This window comes from Carassius auratus, chromosome 36 (assembly GCF_003368295.1).
Source record: "Carassius auratus strain Wakin chromosome 36, ASM336829v1, whole genome shotgun sequence".
NCBI lineage: Eukaryota > Metazoa > Chordata > Actinopteri > Cypriniformes > Cyprinidae > Carassius > Carassius auratus.
The window spans coordinates 9,560,260-9,580,386 of NC_039278.1; the positions used below are offsets into that span (position 1 = coordinate 9,560,260).

Here is a 20,127-nt window from a genome sequence, read left to right on the forward strand (position 1 = left end):
GACTCAGAAGAGACGCGGATGAATGCACACGTGTCGCCTGATCCACAAATGCACATTTTAATCCCTACATGCACAAATTATGATAATTTAATACAAACTATAACATTTGTATATGTGTCTATTTGAACAAAAATGCTGCACATTAATGTAATTCTTAACTCTGCAGACACCGGTTGAAAAGCATTTGTTTCAGTGTAGTGACGCACATTCGGTAATTTTTCTAATCGTGTACACATTAATGAATTGCACTAGGCTTTGTTCGTTAGTATAGTTGTGTGTGGGGGGGACGTGAAATGCTGAAAACTATGAAAATGAAGTCTCAAAACCCAAATGAACCGAACAAGATCGACTCGAACTAGAATGCACGCGTGTCACCCGATCCACATATGCATGGATTCCTTTTTGCATGAGCAATTTATGTTATAGAACAGAACATTTTTATTTGCAAACATGTCTGCATTTGTACAAATCGCTGCACACTCATGTAATCCCGAATCAAATTAAAAGGCATTTTTTTGTGGTTCATAAGATACATATATAAAATTGATGTAGTACATTGATATTTTTGTGTGCATCTATTAATCGTTTTGAGTCTAATTTCATCCCATATTATTCTAAGCTGAATAAAAATCACTATAAATATCCATAATGAATTCATAATACATAACACCATATAATCAATTGTTTCTATACGTGAATGTAAAGCAATTGTGATATAATATTATACATTGTAAAGTCATATATTTTAGTAAAATGTATATGACATTATAATACATAATAGGTACATTACTTATCTATGCACGATTATACCATTAAATGCTGCTGAATGAAAACAGAAGATCTACATGCTATTTATAGCCATGCTGGTTATGTTATATCATACCTTATGTGCTTCAAAAGTGTAAGTAAGAGTAGATGTACATTTATTATAAAGGAGGTCAAAAAGAAAATAAATGTACTTTAGAATGTATACTGTAAAACATTAATTATTAATTTGAATATTTTTATAATGATTTAAATTATATACATTTTAAATTAAGTATTTAAAGAAGTGTTATGCTATGAATCAAAAGTTTAAGGTCAGGATTATTAATTTATTTATTCCATTCCATTTATTTATGTTTTATGCTGTTCTTTTGAACTTTGCAATCTGAAATGTGTATATATATTATATATATATATATATATATATATATATATATATATATATATATATATATATATATATATATATAGTTTCCTCAAAATATTAAGCTATATGGAACGTTTTTCTATATTGAAAGTGAAGAAACATAAGAAATGTTTTTTGGGCACCAAATCTGCACATCAGAATTATTTCTGAAGGATCATGTGACACTGAAGACTGGAGCAATTGCTGTTGAAAATTCAGCTTTGCCATAACAGTAACTAATTATTATATATATTACTTTTAAATATATTCAAATAGGTAACAGATATTTAAATTGAAGTACTATTTCACAGTATTAGTGATTTGCTGTATGAATAAATGTAGCTTTGGTGAGCCCTTAATGTTTTACAAGAAATAAAAATTGTTGATTGCTACTTTGAGTTTAAAAGTTAAAAAATATATATTTATAACATAACATTTTTGCAATTTTACCCACAAACCTGAAGCTGCTTCCCAACAAAATCCCAACAAAACACATTTCTATAAGCATAAAATAAACCTTTAAATAAATTAAATTACACCTTAAAATAAACTTGTGCATGGTAAGGTCACTCTCACGGCTGTGACTCCAGTCCAGACATCAATAGACAAAGCTGGAACATTCCGAACGGTCCGTGAACTTGGAATGCACGCCTCCCAGCTCAGTCTCAGGAAGCTGGAATTACAACAGACATCTGGGACATCTTCCACAGATCATCCTACAGATGCTTGAAAAAACAACAACAGAGACCCCTCGGGTCCTTATGGAGCGCTGCCTTCCAAAAACCTATCTGCACTGACCAAAATCTGTACGTCCCCATCTCATCCTTCAATAATACCAATTCATGTGCAAAGATAACATTTTTAACCCAACACTTCAATTGCCTATTTTTTTCCATACATATTTCAGAGACCTCCCGAATGAGAACAAGAAGAGGGGGTGGGAAAAGGTTATCCCACAGTACAACACTCAGGCCTGATTTGTGCAGTAAATCATAGGCAATCGTATTCTGATGGGCAATGCAATTTTTTGCTGTGCCAAACTTAGCAGGGAGCCAGTCACGTCTTCTAGTCATGATACAAGCTGTTTTCACCCCAAAGCCATTAGGAGAGACAAGGTTTATAAATGTAGGATAAGTGCTCCTTCAGCTTGACAAATGAGCGTTCGGAGAGTGTGTTGAGCAAATAGGAATGAAGATAAATCTGATATAATGGCTAGATAACAGCCTACTCTGGCTCTGATAGACACCATCAGCCAGTGCACTCTTTATAGCACACACACATAAACAATGATACTGAGAAAGACAGAAATCACCATTGCTGTTATTACACAATATTATACCACAAGACTGTTGAATGCATTCTGATTGGTTGATGAAGATTCTAAAGTGTGCAATTATTTTCCAGTACACACAGAGCTATAAAGTACTTCCAGGTCTGTCGACCAAATTATATTACCATAACACTTCAAACTAATTATTTCAATTATATCAAAAGGTCTTTATAGTCTACAACATCAAATAAACCAAAACCCACAAAGACACTGACCAAGCTAACGAATACGACACACTAGAGGATAAGAATTACAGGCTGGTAAGGTTTTTATTTATTTATTTATTGATCAAAAACAAAATTGCTGAAAGTTTTTTTGTGTCACATGATCTTTTAAAAAAAAAAAAAAAAAAAAAAAAAAAAAAGACATACCAATGGTAGTGCACACTTACATTTCATGCCAGTCGTTGTGCACTCTCACTTGTTTTAAATAAATAAATAACCCTCTTACAGGTATATCTCAATCAATTAGAATTTTGTGGAAAAGTTCATTTATTTCAGTAATTCAACTTAAATTGTGAAACTCGTGTATTAATTAAATTCAATGCACGCGTCGCAGACTGAAGTAGTCTAAGTCTTTGGTTCCTTTAATTGTGATGATTTTGGCTCACTGTGACGAGTGGCTGACGAGTGACTGAGGGCCGTGGGAACGAGGAGCCAGGCCGGTGGAGTGATTGGAGATGAGCGACACCTGCGACACTCACCGGTCTCGAGTCCCACGGAGGAGATGGAAGGATATAAAACTGGAGTGACGACGGTGAAGGACGGGAGAGGACCAGGCCTGGGCTTTATGTTGTGTCTAGGTTTTTATTTGTGCGCATCAGTCGTCCGAGAGGGGCTGGTGCGCTGTTTTGTGTTTATTTTGTAATTAAAGTTTGATTTGAATGTCCGCCGGTTCCCGCCTCCTTCTTCCCGATGATTAGGAAGTTTTATTATTACACTCACATTTAACAAAAACCCACCAACTCACAACAACATCCCAACAAATAAGAATATTTTATAACAAATAAAAAATAAATTTTTAGTGAATTGTTGGTCTTCTGGAAAGCATGTTCATTTACTGTACATGTACGCAATACTTGGTAGACGTGGCATGGAGGTGATCAGTTTGTGGCACTGCTGAGGTCGTATGGAAGCCCAGGTTTCTTTGGCAGTGGCCTTCAGCTCATCTACAGTTTTTGGTCTTTTATTACCATGGTCATTTAACCAACTTTTGGTGCTTTTGGCAGTGTGGGCAGGTGCCAAATCCTGCTGAAAAATGTAATCAGCATCTTCAAAAAGCTGGTCAGCAGAAGGAAGCATGAGGTGCTCCAAAATTTCTTGGTAAACGGGTGCAGTGACTTTGGTTTTCAAAAAAACAATGGACCAACACCAGAAGATGACATTGTACCACAAATCATCACAGACTGTGGAAACTAAACACCTTGGGCTATAAGTTTTTCCACCCTTCCTCCAGACTCTAGGACCTTGGCTTCAAATGAAATACAAAACTTGCTCTCATTTAGAAGAGGACTTTAGACCACTGGGCAACAGTCCAGTTCTTCTTCTCCTTAGCCCAGGTAAGATGCCTCTGACATTGTCTGTGATTCAGGATTGGCTAAACAAGAGGAATATGACATCTGTAGCCAAATTCCTTGACATGTCTGTATGCATTGACCCCAGCCTCAGTCCATTCCTTGTGAAGTTCACTCAAATTCTTGAATAGATTTTGCTTGACAATCTGCAGAAGGCTGCGGTTCTCTCGGTTGGTTGTGTATCTTTTTCTTCCACACTTTTTCCTTCCACTCAACTTTCTGTTAACATGCTTGGATACAGCACTCTGTGAACAGCCAGCTTCTTTGGCAATGAATGTTTGTGGCTTACCCTCCTTATGAAGGGTGTCAATGATTATCTTCTGGACAACATCAGATCAGCAGTCTTCCCCATGATTGTGTAGCCTACTGAACCAAACTGAGAGACCATTTTTAAGGCTCGGGAAACCATTGCAGGTGTTTTGTGTTGATTAGCTGATGTCATGTCACCATATTCTAATTTGTTGAGATGTGAGCCAAAATCATCACATTTAAAAGGACCAAAGACTTAAACTACTTCAGTCTGTTTGCACTGAACTGATTTAATACACAAGATTCACAATTCGAGTTGAATAAATGAAATAAATGAACTTTTCCACAACATTCTTATTTACTGAGATGCACCTGTGTGTTAGTCTCATGTTTTTTTGAGCGATGAGACCAGTTTTAAACACTACTGACTTGAAAGAATAAAGCAAAATGGATCTAACAAATAGAGGGAGAGAAGTGGGCTGCCATGAGACACAACAAATAAATGTCTTTACATCAATAAATGGTTTCAAACTTGTATTAAATTGCACTACATTTTTAAGGTGGAGTATCCACCAAGGACAAATTAAACTGCAAAGTTTTTGCTACTGTGTTGGATTGTTTTTATGATGTGAGCTGGACTGCACTGCTTTGTGCATATTGTTTCACTGACAGAGGAAATGAAGGTGTTTCTTACAGCTCCAAAACCTAAATCTCCCTTGAAAAAAATGCAAGACTCCTCCCTATAAAATCAGCTATCAATAGACAACAAACAGTTCCTGTTTGGCCAGCTGGAGGGAACATACAGGGTCTCCAACCCAGAGCAAAAAATACCCAACTAAAGCACCATTCTACGCTTTCTCCATATTTGTCTCTGAAACAGACATACTTATCATTTGGTAAATAAATTATGATAAATACAAGGACAACACAGAAGTAGAAGAATAACAGGAAACCTACGATTTCTCCAAGTGAAGCGGCCAGCATGTGAGTGATGGGGACCAAGTTTGTAGCACTGTAGCCGGTAAAGAACGACTTTGTGCTTTCATAGGTGACGAAAAATACTGCAGCTGGAATCAAGAAGAAACACTTGGTTTTGGAGGCAAACTACTTAAACTGCATCCATTTTCTAATAAATGTGTGATGTATTTAATTTGTGGGTGTATTCAGCCATTATTCATGTTTATTAATAAGGTGTCTAAACTTACCATTGGGAAAGGAGCCTATAGCCGCTGACGGGACCCCTGCATAGATCCCTCGAAACCCTCCTGCCTTGTAAAAGCCCTGCTGGCTCTGTAACCTAGTCTTTATGGTGTCCAGAGGGAAGAGAGTGAGATCTACACACATTCCCGCACAGCCGCCTGCCTTAGGGCCAGAGAGCAATGATACTGTTTTAATACATCATATATATATATATATATATATATATATATATATATATATATATATATATATATATATATATATATAGTTACAGTACAATAAGGTCCTTTAAAAATTCTGGTCCAATGCAATTAATCACTGACACTGCACTATATATCATATATCATTTTAGTACATAATTCCACAATTAACACAAATGACAAATAGTCATGTTTGTTGTTCTGCTTAATACGGTTACCTAAAGTGGAGATACAGAAAACCAATTATTATCTAATTCATTATTCATTATGATTAACCCCATTTTTCACTCAGAGCATTTCATTTTCATTTCAGAGCATTTCTGACTACCAATATGCAATACTGTACATATTCATGTGCAAACAAGAGAAAAGAACAGTCTCTCTCTCTGTATATATATATATATATATATATATATATATATAAACTAAAGCAGGTTTGGTAACAAAAACAAACAAAGTAAATAAAAATAAATGTAATTAAATAATAATACAATTATTAATAAGCTAGATGCGTGTGTGGTTTGTTAACTGATTAAAGCAGACCGTTTTTAATATTTTTTATAATGACGTTCAGTTTCTTTATTACTTTAATTATCAGAATCACTCTGGGACCAGTCTGAGATGAGTGAAACAAGAAAGCCTTCAGATAAAGTGAACATTAATAAACACATAAGCATGAAGGCATTGTTACTCTATTACATTTCACTCTATTTATTTCAAGAGCAGAGTAATGTCATGAGGAAAGATGCCTACGCTTCTGTTTTTAGCACGTGCAATAGACATAAAATGCGTATTACCACAAGGGAGGCTGTGAACTCTCGTCTGTCCATACTGTACGTGAGGACTGCGGCATTAAGCAGGTGAGTGATCTTTGACACTCTATGCAACAACTATCGCACGCTCCTCACGGGCGCCGCCATGTTTGAGGCGTGTGCTTCCGCTGACGTCACGTTATGACATCAGCAGCAGAGGGACGTTAGGTGTTTGATTTTGTTTTTAAACTATTTTCTAAATGAAACATTTTCTTATCTTGCATCATTTATTCATTTAAAGGCTAATTTTGGTTGCTTTTAGAAAATTTTATCTCACTGTTCTAGGAATTGGATTATGTTTTATTTAAAATGATTTGATTTGATTGGATTTAGTTTTACATGCTCAAAATAAAATCTAGTATGGCGTCATAATAGGTCCAGCAGGGGGAAGAAAATATATAACATTAAACAATCAAAGGTTTTATATAGTACAATAGGTTTTAACTATTTGCATTTTGTGTTTCAATTCGTAATTATTATTAGTAGTAGTAGTAGTAATAGTAGTAGTAGTATTCAATTCACAGTATATATTTTTACACTAAACAAAAACATTTTACCAAAATGTAATTAAAAAATTTAATTAAATTAAAATTACATTTAAAATGTAAAATATTTAAAATATTTTATTAAATAAGTAATATTAATAAGTCATATTACATAAGTATTAAATAAGTAATATTTATATTACATTTAATATTTTATTAAATAAACTAACATATTCAAAATATTTTAGCTTATTTGTGTACATTGAATGGGGATAGGGCTACACATAATAAATATGAAATAAATAAATACACATATTAACATTATATCTACATAATATCTGGTAGGGCAAATTTTCACATTTTGCATGTTGCCTACTTTAAATTTTATAAATTTAAAATTAATTATTATTATTATTATTTTTGGGGGGCCAAACAGTGATTTTTATTAATTTAAAAATAATTTCATTTTATTAAAGAAGCCCATTTTAGCAACAAATGGCATACGTTATAAGTATGACATAAAAAGCAGTTGTGACTGAAAAAAAAAAATGTAATAATTGTATGTAATAATTATGTTTTTACGTCATATTTGTGATTTACCAAAGCATAATTGTATTATTATAATTATTATAATAATAATAATTATTATTATTATTATTATTATTATTATTATTATTGTTATGTGGTGGAAATTGGCTTCCATATTTTTGTAGTCAATATTTTAAGGTCATTGAAAAAGTATATGTCTAGACAAATAAATAAATAAATAAATAAATAAATAAATAAATAAAAACAGACTGGGAAACAAATGAAATTGCTTTTGGGGCGTCTTCTGCGCGATGACGTCACCTGCGTGATGACATCCTTTGCTATCACAGGGTTGTTTTGGAGGAAGTTAAAGCAGATCCCGAAACAGAATAAGAAAAAAGACCCGTCATTAAACAGGGGGGCAATAACGGCTACAGCATCCGTATCGGTATCTCCGATTCCGCATTAGTTCACTCATACACTAGCCTAAATGATACAGTGCTTCGTCAGTCACAGGAGCTGAAGTTATTGTTTGTTTTCTTCATAAACATCAGGCTTGTGTGTAAGGGCACGGTAGCAGTTTAGCTCAAAGGCTACACCACAGCACTAATACAGACTGATACTCGCTATATCTCCTGCTTTATAAACCAGGTGAGTTATAAAAATCAATATGTATGCTTGCACATGTTCAATTCAGAGACTGCTCGTGGATTCGTTATAAAAAGATGGTGTGATTAACATGAAAGCTAACTGACGTTAGCAAACGAGCTCATTTTGTATGCAGTTATAGGACACGGAGGTGATTCAATCATGATTTCTCTCTGTGTATGAGCTTTCTTTCTGGTTAAAATCAGTCATTTTCACACGCTGTGATGTTGATCTGTCGGTTTTCAGGCCCTGAATTAATCTGCTGTTTCCAGTTCTCCTGACAGTCGCGTTGGATTGTGTCCTTTTACAGTTACAGTTTATTTAAAACGCCTCACTTCTCAGATCGTTGTCTTTAGCTAATATACTTAAGGAGACATTTTATTCAGTTTCACTAACATAATAACAATCGATCAGATGTGGACTTTACAGCGCTGTCTTGCATATGAAATCGGGTGATTGCACAACCAGCAAAAGCATCAAATACATTCACTTTCTGCTTATGTTTACCACACACTGAAACAGCTGTTGAGTATTGCGAAACTAGCCATTTTAAATAAAGAACCAGCTACTATTAGGCTAAGGCCTCATTAAACTAAAACCAGACGCGTTCAGCGTCAGTATATAAGAAACAAGACTTGATTATTTGTTAAAATGGATAGCATTCTGTTGTTCTCGTGCATGCTAAAGGAAAGTGCTCTACCATGTGATCCGACTTTATCGAGTGTCATGGGTTCCAGATTAAATATGGAGTCGTAAAACTGTTGCCAGTCGTGGGCTGTGTCTCACAAATCTACCGAGCTGCCTATCTAGACAGTTCAGAATAGTATACTCCTCATACTATTTATATGCAGTACAAACTAGTATCTAATCTGTGCACACATTTTCTCCATGAATATAACGTAGTACACCAGTGCCTTATGAAGCACAGCTTAAACAGAAGTCACTTTCAAACCAAGAAGCTTCAGTTGGTCATTATGGCAAATTTGCACACAGTTTGCAATCATAGTTGCATGCATTCTTATTCAAATGACTGGATATCACCAGGGAATAATAGCCAAACAATGCTAAATGTAACCACACCACACTATAAATGCTCTAAAGTCGTTTTTTGGTTAATTCAGTTTTGCAGTTGTTGTTAATACATCATAGGAATAATAGGGTCATGCTGACCTGACGGATGTACAATAGAATGGCTAAGAATGTATTTACAGTACAATATAAAGCTCCGGCCATGTTTACTATAACAACTTTAAAATTTTCTATAGGAATCCAGGAATTTCAAATGAGGCCGGAAGATTTTCCCACTCAGATTTTGCATGTGTGAAAAGTTGTGATTTAAAACATTTCATCTTGCATAATACATTTTTGTCACATTGAATGTTTCTAAAAACAGTAGGTTGTTAATTAGAATGGTGCACATGCCTTTGATGCTCAGAAAGGCAGTCTAGGTGCTGGTAGACTTGGTAGGCTGGTTATGTTTTACTGTCATGAAGATGAACCCTAAAGAAGCTTAAATACTTTAAGTGATTTTATGTGTTATATGGGCTGGCCAAGCTTCATGTGAGATTACTTCATTTCAACCCTAGAGTTGAAAACATTAAACGATCAGAGAAAAGACATGAGCAATTTTTCAATATCTTGGTTATTTTCAAGTGTTTTCATATCTTTCTTTAGTTTATTGGCGATTGCTTTTCTTCTTAATGGTTGTGTAGTATTACAGATTTACGATGTGACATACCACAATGTCTTTTAAGAGACAGCAAGTGTTCCATGTAGGTGACTTTAAGTTATGATGTTTGTGTGGAGGAGCTCTTCAGGCTACTTGTGGATTCTTCTCGACCGTGATGAGGGGTTTTCACCTTAACTTTTTAGTATTTGCTACTACGGCACATTTATTGTTAATGTCGGATCAGACGAGTAATAAGTAATATCTGTTGGCTTTTGATCTGTATGTTTATATTCAAATTTTGACAGTAATGAAAATGAGGCTGTTAGAAATATAAGTACAGTGTGTTCAGTGCATTGTTCTGTTGTTTAACAACTTACTGATTGTTCAACTGACATGACATGGAAAGCCTTGATTTATAATGACATTCTAAAAACATGTTCTGAGTTTTCAAAATCTATCCTAATAGACATTTGCGGACATGCCCAAGACAGCCCAACCCTGCAGCTGGATGCTGTTGTCACTGCAAAATGAAGGACTAATTACATAATCCACTCCACATTTGATTTTATCTGCCTGATTTCAGCTCAGCTGTTACACAATATGAAAACAAGCAGTTAAAGGGTACTAATAAGTCTCTAAGTTTCAAATTGCCTGATTATAACCCACTTGAATCTATGATCATACCATGTCAGTGGTTTAGAAAGAGCTGAATGTTAAAGCTGATTTCTGAAACCGCACACTATATCCCCTCAGTAAGACTCCCGATATTGCAGTTAGATAGGCAGGTTTACATTGTCTGCACATAATATCTTACTGTTTACTCATAAGCTGAGGTATTCTTTCCATCTGAATGTTTGCATCCGTGTTCTGTCGCCAGTTTGAAACTATTGTTTGCTTTTGTATAAGTCTGGAGACTGATTTAGATCAAGAAAGTCAAATAAACAATATAAGCCGATAAGATGAACATTTTTGAGATAAAGGCTGAAAAGAAACATCCAACCTTATCAAACTGTGCCATGGTTTCAACTGATGTCATACCATTTTGTAATATATCTCAATTCACCCAACCCTTGTTGAATATAATTATATATTTTAGTAGTGATAGTCTTTTTTTTTTTTATGTATTAATATCAGCTACCATTGGTAATTTAGTTTTTAATTTTGATTACACTGCCATCATCAAACACTAAGTGTTTTTTTTTTTTTTAATGGTTAGAATTTAATCATTAAAATATAATCTGAAAACGAATATCCATTTTTCGTACTGTACATTACAATATTGTGATGCATAGATTCAGTTGTAGCATTTAATAATTATTTATTAATAAGTGATTTTTAGCCTTTAGTATTTAATTTGTTAAGACAAAATAGTATTGATTTTTAATATTTTCCATTTAGTAGTTATCACCCATAACAAGGAAATCGATGACTTTAATTACCGTATTTTTCAGACTATAAGTTGCACCTAAGTATAAGTCGCATCAGTCCAAAAATACGTCACGACGAGGAAAAATGCATATATAAATTGCACTGGACTATAAGTCGCATTTATTTAGAAGCAAGAAACAAGAGAAAACATTACCGTCTACAGCCGCGAGAGGCACTGAGCAGCATAGAGCGCCCTCTCGCGGCTGGAGATGGTAATGTTTTCTCTTGGTTAATTTCTCTCGGGTTCATGTCAAATTGATTTTGATAAGTCGCACCTGAGTATAAGTCGCAGGACCAGCCATACTATGAAAAAAAGTGTGACTTATAGTCCGGAAAATACTGTAAATAAGTATGTAAATAAAGTTGCCACCATAATTTATGATCGCTCTATGCTCTGCCATTCAAATGTTGTGTATTTCTACAACAATGTACCATGTGACCTAAGACCCTCTGCTAATGGCAGCTAGTTTTTTGGTCATGGTGATGTACTTCCTAAAGTGTTTAGCAATGATCCATGCCCTCACTTTTATTGTCTGGATAAACGGCAGTACCTCAGCAGATGGATCAGTATTGATTGAAAGATGGAGGAGCATTTAGTAAACAGCACGTTCAAGCCCTGCTCTTAAAAAGGGAAGTCTGTGTGTTTAACGGTAGGCAGGCAACAGTACATGTAGTCTGTGAGAGTGCGTTTCTCGTGACTTTGGTAGTAAGAGTGCACATGACCAATTTGAGAGTGCAAGCAGAATCATGGGTTCTGTTATTGAAACAAAAAAGGTCTTTCTAGCACACTTGGAGTGGGAAAACACAATCAAAAGAGTGATTGTGGTTGTAGCTATAGCAGTTAGCTTACTACATACTACAAGGCTCCTGTCCTGAATATACGCCTGTTTGAGTACAACCAGTTTTGGTTTTCACTTCCTTTTTATTCATATGATTTGTGCTATTGAAATTATGATTGAAATCTTCCTACTCTGTGCTTTCTCCTCCGCAGCGGTGACACTATGACCTCAAGGAAGAAAGTTCTTCTGAAGGTGATCATCCTTGGAGACTCCGGGTGAGTTTCCACATTCAGCACAGTGTCCTGTAATAAAGTCGAGGTTTCTGCCGCTTTCATTTAGTTCTTAAAGGGATTGTTCACTTAAAAACGTCGAATCCACCATTATTTACTCACCATCACGTTGTTCCAAACCTGCATGTTTTTTTTTTTTTTTGTTTTTTTTTTTTTTTTTTTTTATATATACACAAACAAATATATTTTAAAGAATTTGGAACCAAACAGTTGACGGTAGCCATTGACTCCATAATATTTAGGTCAGTGAATTTAGATTTTTGGGTAAACTGTCCCTTACATTTACATTTTAGAGCATTCTGTTAGATATGAGTAGTCGTGTTCATAGATTAAAGAGTCAAATCGATTTTAACTCGACACATAATTTCTTGCAGGATATTAAGTGGTGATGCTGCTAAATATAAAGCACCATTAAAAAAAAAAAAGGAAATTGTGTGAAGTTTTGTTCCTAAAAGGGTGCAGAAAAATAATAGTAGTACAAATAAAAAAAAGTAAATAGGCAAATTTCTCACTGTATCAGAACAAACATCTGACTTACTCACTCGTTGGATGTTTATTTGACAAAAATAAAAATCTACATTCACAAAGTTTTATTGTTATAAATGTAAAAGGTTTGGGGTCTGTAAAATATTTCAAATGGTTTTGACAGAAGTCTTTTATACTGATTAAGTCTGGATTTATTTGATCAAAAGCACAGTAAAAACAAATGTAAAATATGCATACAATTAATTAATTAACAATTAGTTACCTGCCATGCTTAGAGGACGTCTTATTTTTAAATTGTATTTAAAAATGTATTAAACTAGATAATTGAAAGATGAATCAAACTGCATTAATTGGACTATTAATTTAAGGCAGGAGGGTGAACAGTTGCCATTGAGTGCAAAATGAACTGCGTTCCATAGAGTCATATACTTTTAGATGTTAGAGTATCGAAATGTTTGAACATACCCTATAAATACACCGCTATAAAAACATTCAGTAACACCCTACCAGTGCACTGTTTGACTAACAATATAAAAATATATTTATATGATTCTTCACACACCGGGCATTTAAACCACCCAAATACAAAACCTCCAAAAAGCCTTTCATTTCCTTTGAATGTCTTACGAGCTTTCCAGATGGGAAAGTTTGTGGCTGGAATGTAGATTATCATTCAAATAGTTTCAGATTTTGTTATGGTCTACATTATTAGTGTTCATATAGTTCATTTTGCATGACTCATAGTCGTGCACAGTCACAAATAGATGTGTTAGTTCTCCTTTTACTCTGCCAGGTACTGATTTAAACATTGTTTTGTCTAAACAGGGTTGGGAAGACATCTCTGATGAACCAGTATGTGAATAAGAAGTTCAGTAATCAGTACAAAGCTACTATAGGAGCAGATTTCCTGACAAAAGAAGTGATGGTTGATGACCGACTTGTCACAATGCAGGTAGAGATGCTTTGAAATAAAAAATTAAAGCATCTAAAGCATTTTTCTTTTCCCCATACGAATGCTTGTTATCTCATTACTTCAGCTAGCTTTAAATTTTTTTTTCTTTCAGATATGGGACACAGCAGGTCAAGAGCGGTTCCAGTCTCTGGGTGTAGCTTTCTACCGCGGTGCCGACTGCTGTGTGCTGGTGTTCGACGTCACTGCCCCAAACACCTTCAAGACACTGGACAGCTGGAGGGATGAGTTCCTGATCCAGGCCAGCCCACGGGACCCAGAGAACTTCCCTTTTGTGGTGCTGGGCAACAAAATCGATCTGGAGAATAGGCAGGTGGGTGCAGTGAGTCATGTCATGAGGGTCTGCAGGGGTTCTCTCTATGACATCGAGGTTTTAGCATGTTGGTCGTACCACATCATTTTAATTTGATTGGAAAATTAGCTCTTTTTTTTTTTTTTTTTTTTTTTGAATTAACCTGTTAAATGTCACCCCATCTCCGTATACGGGGCGCCTACGTTGACTATACTATATTACAATCTAATCTAATCTTGACAAACTATATATCGTTGGAAAGGTCTAAGACTCCCAAATATATATTTTACCAATATTTTTTGTTAAACATTATGTAGGAAAAGTAATAGATGAATTTATGACAAGAGTGCACCCTCAGAAATCTACATTACAAAAGGAGCTTTGACCTTTGTTTAAAAAAAAGACTTCCTCGTTGCCTTTTTCTCTATCACATTTTAGAAATCATCAGAAGTTACATATCACTTGAAAACATAAAATCTCAAAATTCATCCTTCAAAACCCATTTTAAAATCAGACATTGCATTACCATGTAAATGGTACATCAAAATCATGTTACAAAATGTTTTCAGTCATGAATTATAAAAATTTAGGTTTGTATCATGCACAATCATGTCTATCTTCAAAAGCGTGGGTGACAGTTTACAGGTAAAAGCATTTTTGTAATTTTCTTTAATGTAAATATCAATAAAATTTTATGACAAACTATTTAGTTTTTTTTACCGGTTTATTTTAAACATGCTTTTTTCTTAATGTTTATATCAAGAATTTAATTACAGTTTGGAAAATAAAATAAAGCGCCCATATTATGCCATTTTTAATGTTTTTTGTTTTGTTTTGGAAGTCTCCTACAATAGGTTTACATGCATGCGAGGTCAAAAAAAATGCTTTAGTTTTCCAAAATATGCATTTAATATCACCTCATTTTCCAACAATTCGATCGATTCAGTCCTAAGATTCAGTCTCTCTAAACCCTCTCCTTTCCATGAGCCTACTCTGCTCTGATTGGTCAGATGGCCCGGTCTGTTGTGATAGTATTCTGGGCCCTGATCCATCTTTCAAGAGCAAGTGTTTGAATCCTGCGTTGAACTCCCCGAGATTAGAGAAGCTCATCATTAACGGTGCTGTTTTTACGCTTTTGACTCTACTAAAGCATAAAAATACCATAACATGTTTGCAGATATTTAAAAAAGAAGCTAAATTAACATATTTATCTGAAAAACAATGCTACAGTCAGTTATTATTTTTTGAAAAATGTGCGTTCTGGGCCGGAATGTCGGCCTCTGTTTTGGTTTGTGAAACCTGCCCACTCCCAGTTTACTCAATTGTATTTCGGCAGCCTGGTTACACACAGCGTATTTCATTTAATTCATCATAAAGTGCACTCAATCCTTTTGGTCTCGTCAATCTGGCAACCTGTGAGTGCGTCAAGTCTGAGGAGGAGGGACCGGGTAAAAAAAGGCTGTCCAATATTTTGAATTTGGACTGCAATACCTAGTTCAACCACTCGGTGTCAATCCTACATACAGCACCTTTAAAATGACAGGGACCAAGAAGACTGGGGTTGTTCTGCTGTGTTACTGTGGAGAAAATGAATTTTAACTACTGATTCTTTGCAGCCTCTTGATTTGGAAGTAAATAAAATAAATGTACTTTCACAGCATAGGACACAGCGTCTTCTCGACATGAACAAGCTACAGTTTGTTCGTAAACGACGACTCGTTTAGGCTTTTCAGAGTCGATTCTTTCTTTTGAGAGACAATAACTTTATTTATCGCACTTTCGGCTTTATGACTGCAGATAATTTACATTACATTAACAATAAAATAATAGATCTGTACAAAAAATCATTTTACCCACGTACATATAGAAGCATGTGTATATATATTACAAGATCAGGTCACATTCTAAGAGGCCAAGGAAGCTAATTTAGGACCAGCTGCAATCTCTCCATATCCTTGTAAAGTGTCTTGGAGAGGTTTTAAGTAACTGAACTTCCAGTGAATGACACTTCAAATAACTTGTTCTGGAGAGGACCTATGTTTTTCCATCTAGCAGCCACAAAAATAGAATTATGTTGTTGTTGTTATTGTTCTTGTAACATTATAAATGTCTTTACTGTAACGTATGATCAATTTAATGTTGTCTTACTGATCCAAACTATGAAACTGTTGTGTACATTGAAGGGCCTCAGCAATACTGCCTAGTAACATAGTGCAGACTTTCCCATGGGCAAACACCGTTCACTTTCTCTCATTTTAAATATAATCATGTACCTATAACCTTAACTGCAGTCTTTATGAATTTCACATTTTTGTTCTTTCATATTTTTCACCCTCAGGTAACAACCAAGCGGGCACAGGCTTGGTGTCAGAGTAAGAACAACATCCCGTACTTTGAGACCAGTGCAAAGGAGGCCATCAATGTAGAGCAGGCTTTCCAGACCATCGCACGCAATGCACTCAAACAGGTATGTTTGTTGAAATTATGTGTGTTGCGTCAGGTGTGGAAACGAAGTGATGTAGCCCAAAGTATACTTAAAGGATAGTTCATCCAAAAATGAAAATTACCCCATGATTTACTAAACCTCAAACCATCCTAGGTGTATATGACTCTCTTCTTTTAGACAAATACAATCAGAGTAATATTAAGAAATGTTCTGGCTCTTTCAAGTATTATAATGGCAGTGAATAGTGGTCAAACTTTTTTGAAGCCCAAAAAAGGCCATCCATTTATCATAAAAAGTGCTCCACGTGGTTCCGGGGGCGGTAAATAAAAATCTTCTGAAACGCATTTATGGCGTTATTTTTTTTTTGTCAAAAGTTATGAGCGTGTAAGACATGCTCATGAGCACATTGTTATTTCACAGGTGCAAAAATGAACCTTCAGCTGGCATGATAAAAGTACTCGCACACAAATTCAACAACCGAGAGGTGTACATGTAGCTGCGAGCGAGTGCCTGGCATACTCTCATAGGTTAACTCTGCTTGTACAGTGGAATCCTGCTCGCGCGCAGCAGGCTTCTGCTCGCGCAGTGGATTTCTGCTCGCTCAGCTGATTTCTGCTCCCTCAAGTCTACATGACTTTTGACAATTTGGGGGTGGAAACCAAGGAGTGACTCTCTTATGATTGGTCAATTTCACACAGGGACATCCTTGTACCTTGATTGACAGCTCTTATTACAGGAAGCACGGAGTTGGGTTAAGTTACCACCGAAGAAGAGTGGGAATGAATTAGAATGAGTTTTCTAATATACATTAAATGTCTCTGCACGTATAAAATGCTGTGCAGATCATAGATAAATCAATTACCATCAATTAATATATTAGCAAACGATGAAGCCTACGTTTTGTTAAGTAAGTCAACATTGCGAGAAATAAATTCAAAATTATGAGACAAAACAGAAACCTTAATTACGAGACAAACTCGCAATTGCAAAAAAAAGAAAACAAAAAAAAAGTTAATTGTGAGGAAAGATCAGTTACATTTTACAGTTTATTTATTAATTTTATATTTATTTTGTGGAGGAAACAAGTTATTAAATTAGAGTGTTTTTTTTTTTTTTTACTACCGTAGTTTGTTGTTGTTTCGCCTCACATCGATTTCTTTTTCGACTTAGAAATGGTGAGCAATGTTGCCACCTTGTGGACAAACAAATTATTGTGAAAAATCTTATGCACGATAAAAAAAAAAAAATTAACTTGACCGTGCACATAATATGCTAAAGATGAAATCTGCATCATATGTACAGGAGATTATACTACGACAACGTCATCCTCTGGAACACCACTCTCTAATGAATGCGTATGGCGTTATTTTTTAGTCAAAAGTTATGAGCATGTAAGATATGCTCACGAGCACATTGTTTAAATCTTAAATTCAGACTTTTTTTCCTCTGAGTTCTGAGTTTACATCTTAAAATTCTATTTTTTTTTCCTCTGAGTTTGTCACAATATTTTTTTTTTTTTTTTTTGAATAAAAAATAGAAACGTTAACAGAGTTTTTCTCACAATTGTGAGAATTCTGTGTTTATATCCTTCAATTCTGACTTTCTCCTCTGAATTATATATATCTTACAGTTCTATGTTCATATCTGTAAAGTCTGTTTATAACTCACAATTGAGACTCTGAGAAACATAAGTGGCAAGGATGCATCTTTCTAGTTCACGTGTCGAGTGCCTGTGTTGGTGTACACTATCAAATGAGTATACTTTGAAAGTGCGTTTGGCTGGACGCATACACTGTGTTTGCATCAAAACTGAAGTATGCTTTGCACTTAACTGTGGCCCTTTTTTACTTTGTAGGAAACCGAAGTGGAGTTATACAACGAGTTCCCTGAGCCAATTAAACTAGACCGGAACGATAGAGCCAAGCCATCAGCAGAGTCTTGTAGCTGCTGAGGACCTCCAGGGGGCGCAGCGTTTCACCCGCAGCCTCTCTGGCCCAGTCTCTGCCTCACTCCCTCTCTCTCATGCGTCCTCTCTTTCACCCGATCTACATCTCCTTCCCTCCCCTTAACCCTATAATCACTGGCCTTTGTAGATGAGCAGACTGCCTGTCCTTCAGTATCCTACACAGTTCGCATTCACAGCCTTAGTCACGACACAACACACACACCCACATATGCTCAAGAAGCTCAATCTGACACCCGTTTTCGTCCACCGATCCCCACACCTCGCACCGGTTCTGCAGAACTGACGCCTCACCCACATAAAAAGTCCTACTGGAACTCTTCACAACACTTGAATGGCTCTTGAGATTTTCTTTTTATATGATCCAGCCCTGCAGTGCAGTTGTAATACATGTGATGTGAAACGCTGAAAGATGGGAAGTGTACATTGGTACCAGAACTCCCCGCCATGTTCAACTGCTTCATCATTCTGCTTGAAATAAAATGGCGACCTGACGTAAAGCATGCTACATTTGCATCTTAGAATCTTGAACCCAAAAAAATAAAAAATAACGCTCCTAAGTTTGTGAAGTCCCGAAGCACTGGAGGTCTAACACTGCCCCCACTGTTACATCTGAGAACTGCAGTCAATTAATCCAGTGTACGCCCAATTAAAATGGAACACAAAAACACGAATAGCAAACCATGCAATGGGGAAATTTAGATATTACATCTAAATGATCTACAATTCATACTATTATGACCATTAGTATTTATGTATATTTTTTATATCATCTATCCTCATGACAACATGACCGAATCACCGCAAGTCTGCCATGAACAAGTAGTGGCGTAGGCCATCTCTTGTCGTTTTTTTTTTTTTATATATATTTTGCCCAGACTCTACCAGTAGCTCAGGATGGTAGAAAATATAAGTGCTCAATATCACTTGGATCTTTCCCTGTCTGTATGTTCATTATTATTGTCATTATTTGTATTATTATCTGTTGCATTACATACCAATAAACTCAACTAGACAACATTGGGGGAAAACTGAATTGTTCATGTAATGAAACAAAATGCACAGCATATACATTGTTCAAGATAAATGTATTTCAAAGTAATGGAAATAAAATTAAGTTGTTGAATAAAACTGCAGTACATTGTGTGTTCGCTGTATACTTCTTGAGAAGTGATAACTTGGACTATTTGAAATGAACGAATGAAATGTGTCCACAAATCAACTATTATTAACTAATTATAAATTACATGAATTTTTACTTTTTTATCATCTAATCATAAAAAAGGAACAATGTTAAATGCACACTACTACACATCGAATACTTGTCAAATGAGCACTTAACTGTCTTAAAGAAATTCACCCAAACGTTTTAGTTTGCTGAAACTGTACTCGACCTCAGAGTAGACCACCCAAGATGCAGATGTCTTTGTTCTTCGTGGAAAGAAGATATTTGGAGAAATTTAGCATTAAATCACTTGCTCACCAATGGATGCTTTGCAGTGAATGGGTGCTGTCAGAATTGTTGAGCAAAATTTCTACAAATCTGTTTTGATGAATAAACATCATCTCCCTCTTGGATGTCCTGAGGTGGGTAGGTTTTCAAATATT

The 20,127-nt window shown here is 35.4% G+C and overlaps 2 protein-coding genes across 2 annotated transcripts in view; one reads left to right on the top strand and one right to left on the bottom strand.

Moving 5' to 3' along the window:
- The window catches only part of LOC113055175 (S-adenosylmethionine mitochondrial carrier protein-like), a 43,998-nt gene extending 37,335 nt beyond the window's left edge, over positions 1-6,663 (bottom strand). Inside the window, exons 1-3 of the mRNA XM_026221204.1 lie at positions 6,521-6,663; positions 5,529-5,685; positions 5,281-5,390 (exon numbers count right to left, since the gene is read on the bottom strand). Of these exons, the coding sequence (XP_026076989.1) occupies positions 5,281-5,390; positions 5,529-5,685; positions 6,521-6,553 (300 nt within the window). The 5' untranslated portion in view covers positions 6,554-6,663. The remainder of the gene's footprint in view (positions 1-5,280; positions 5,391-5,528; positions 5,686-6,520) is intronic.
- Positions 6,664-7,885: 1,222 nt separating this feature from the next.
- Positions 7,886-19,655, top strand: LOC113055176 (ras-related protein rab7). Its single transcript, XM_026221205.1, has 6 exons — positions 7,886-8,199; positions 12,285-12,347; positions 13,674-13,800; positions 13,913-14,131; positions 16,449-16,577; positions 18,412-19,655. The coding sequence occupies exons 2-6, from the start codon at positions 12,295-12,297 to the stop codon at positions 18,505-18,507; spliced, it is 624 nt and encodes a 207-aa protein (XP_026076990.1). The 5' UTR covers positions 7,886-8,199; positions 12,285-12,294; the 3' UTR covers positions 18,508-19,655.
- The last annotated feature ends 472 nt before the right edge of the window (positions 19,656-20,127 follow it).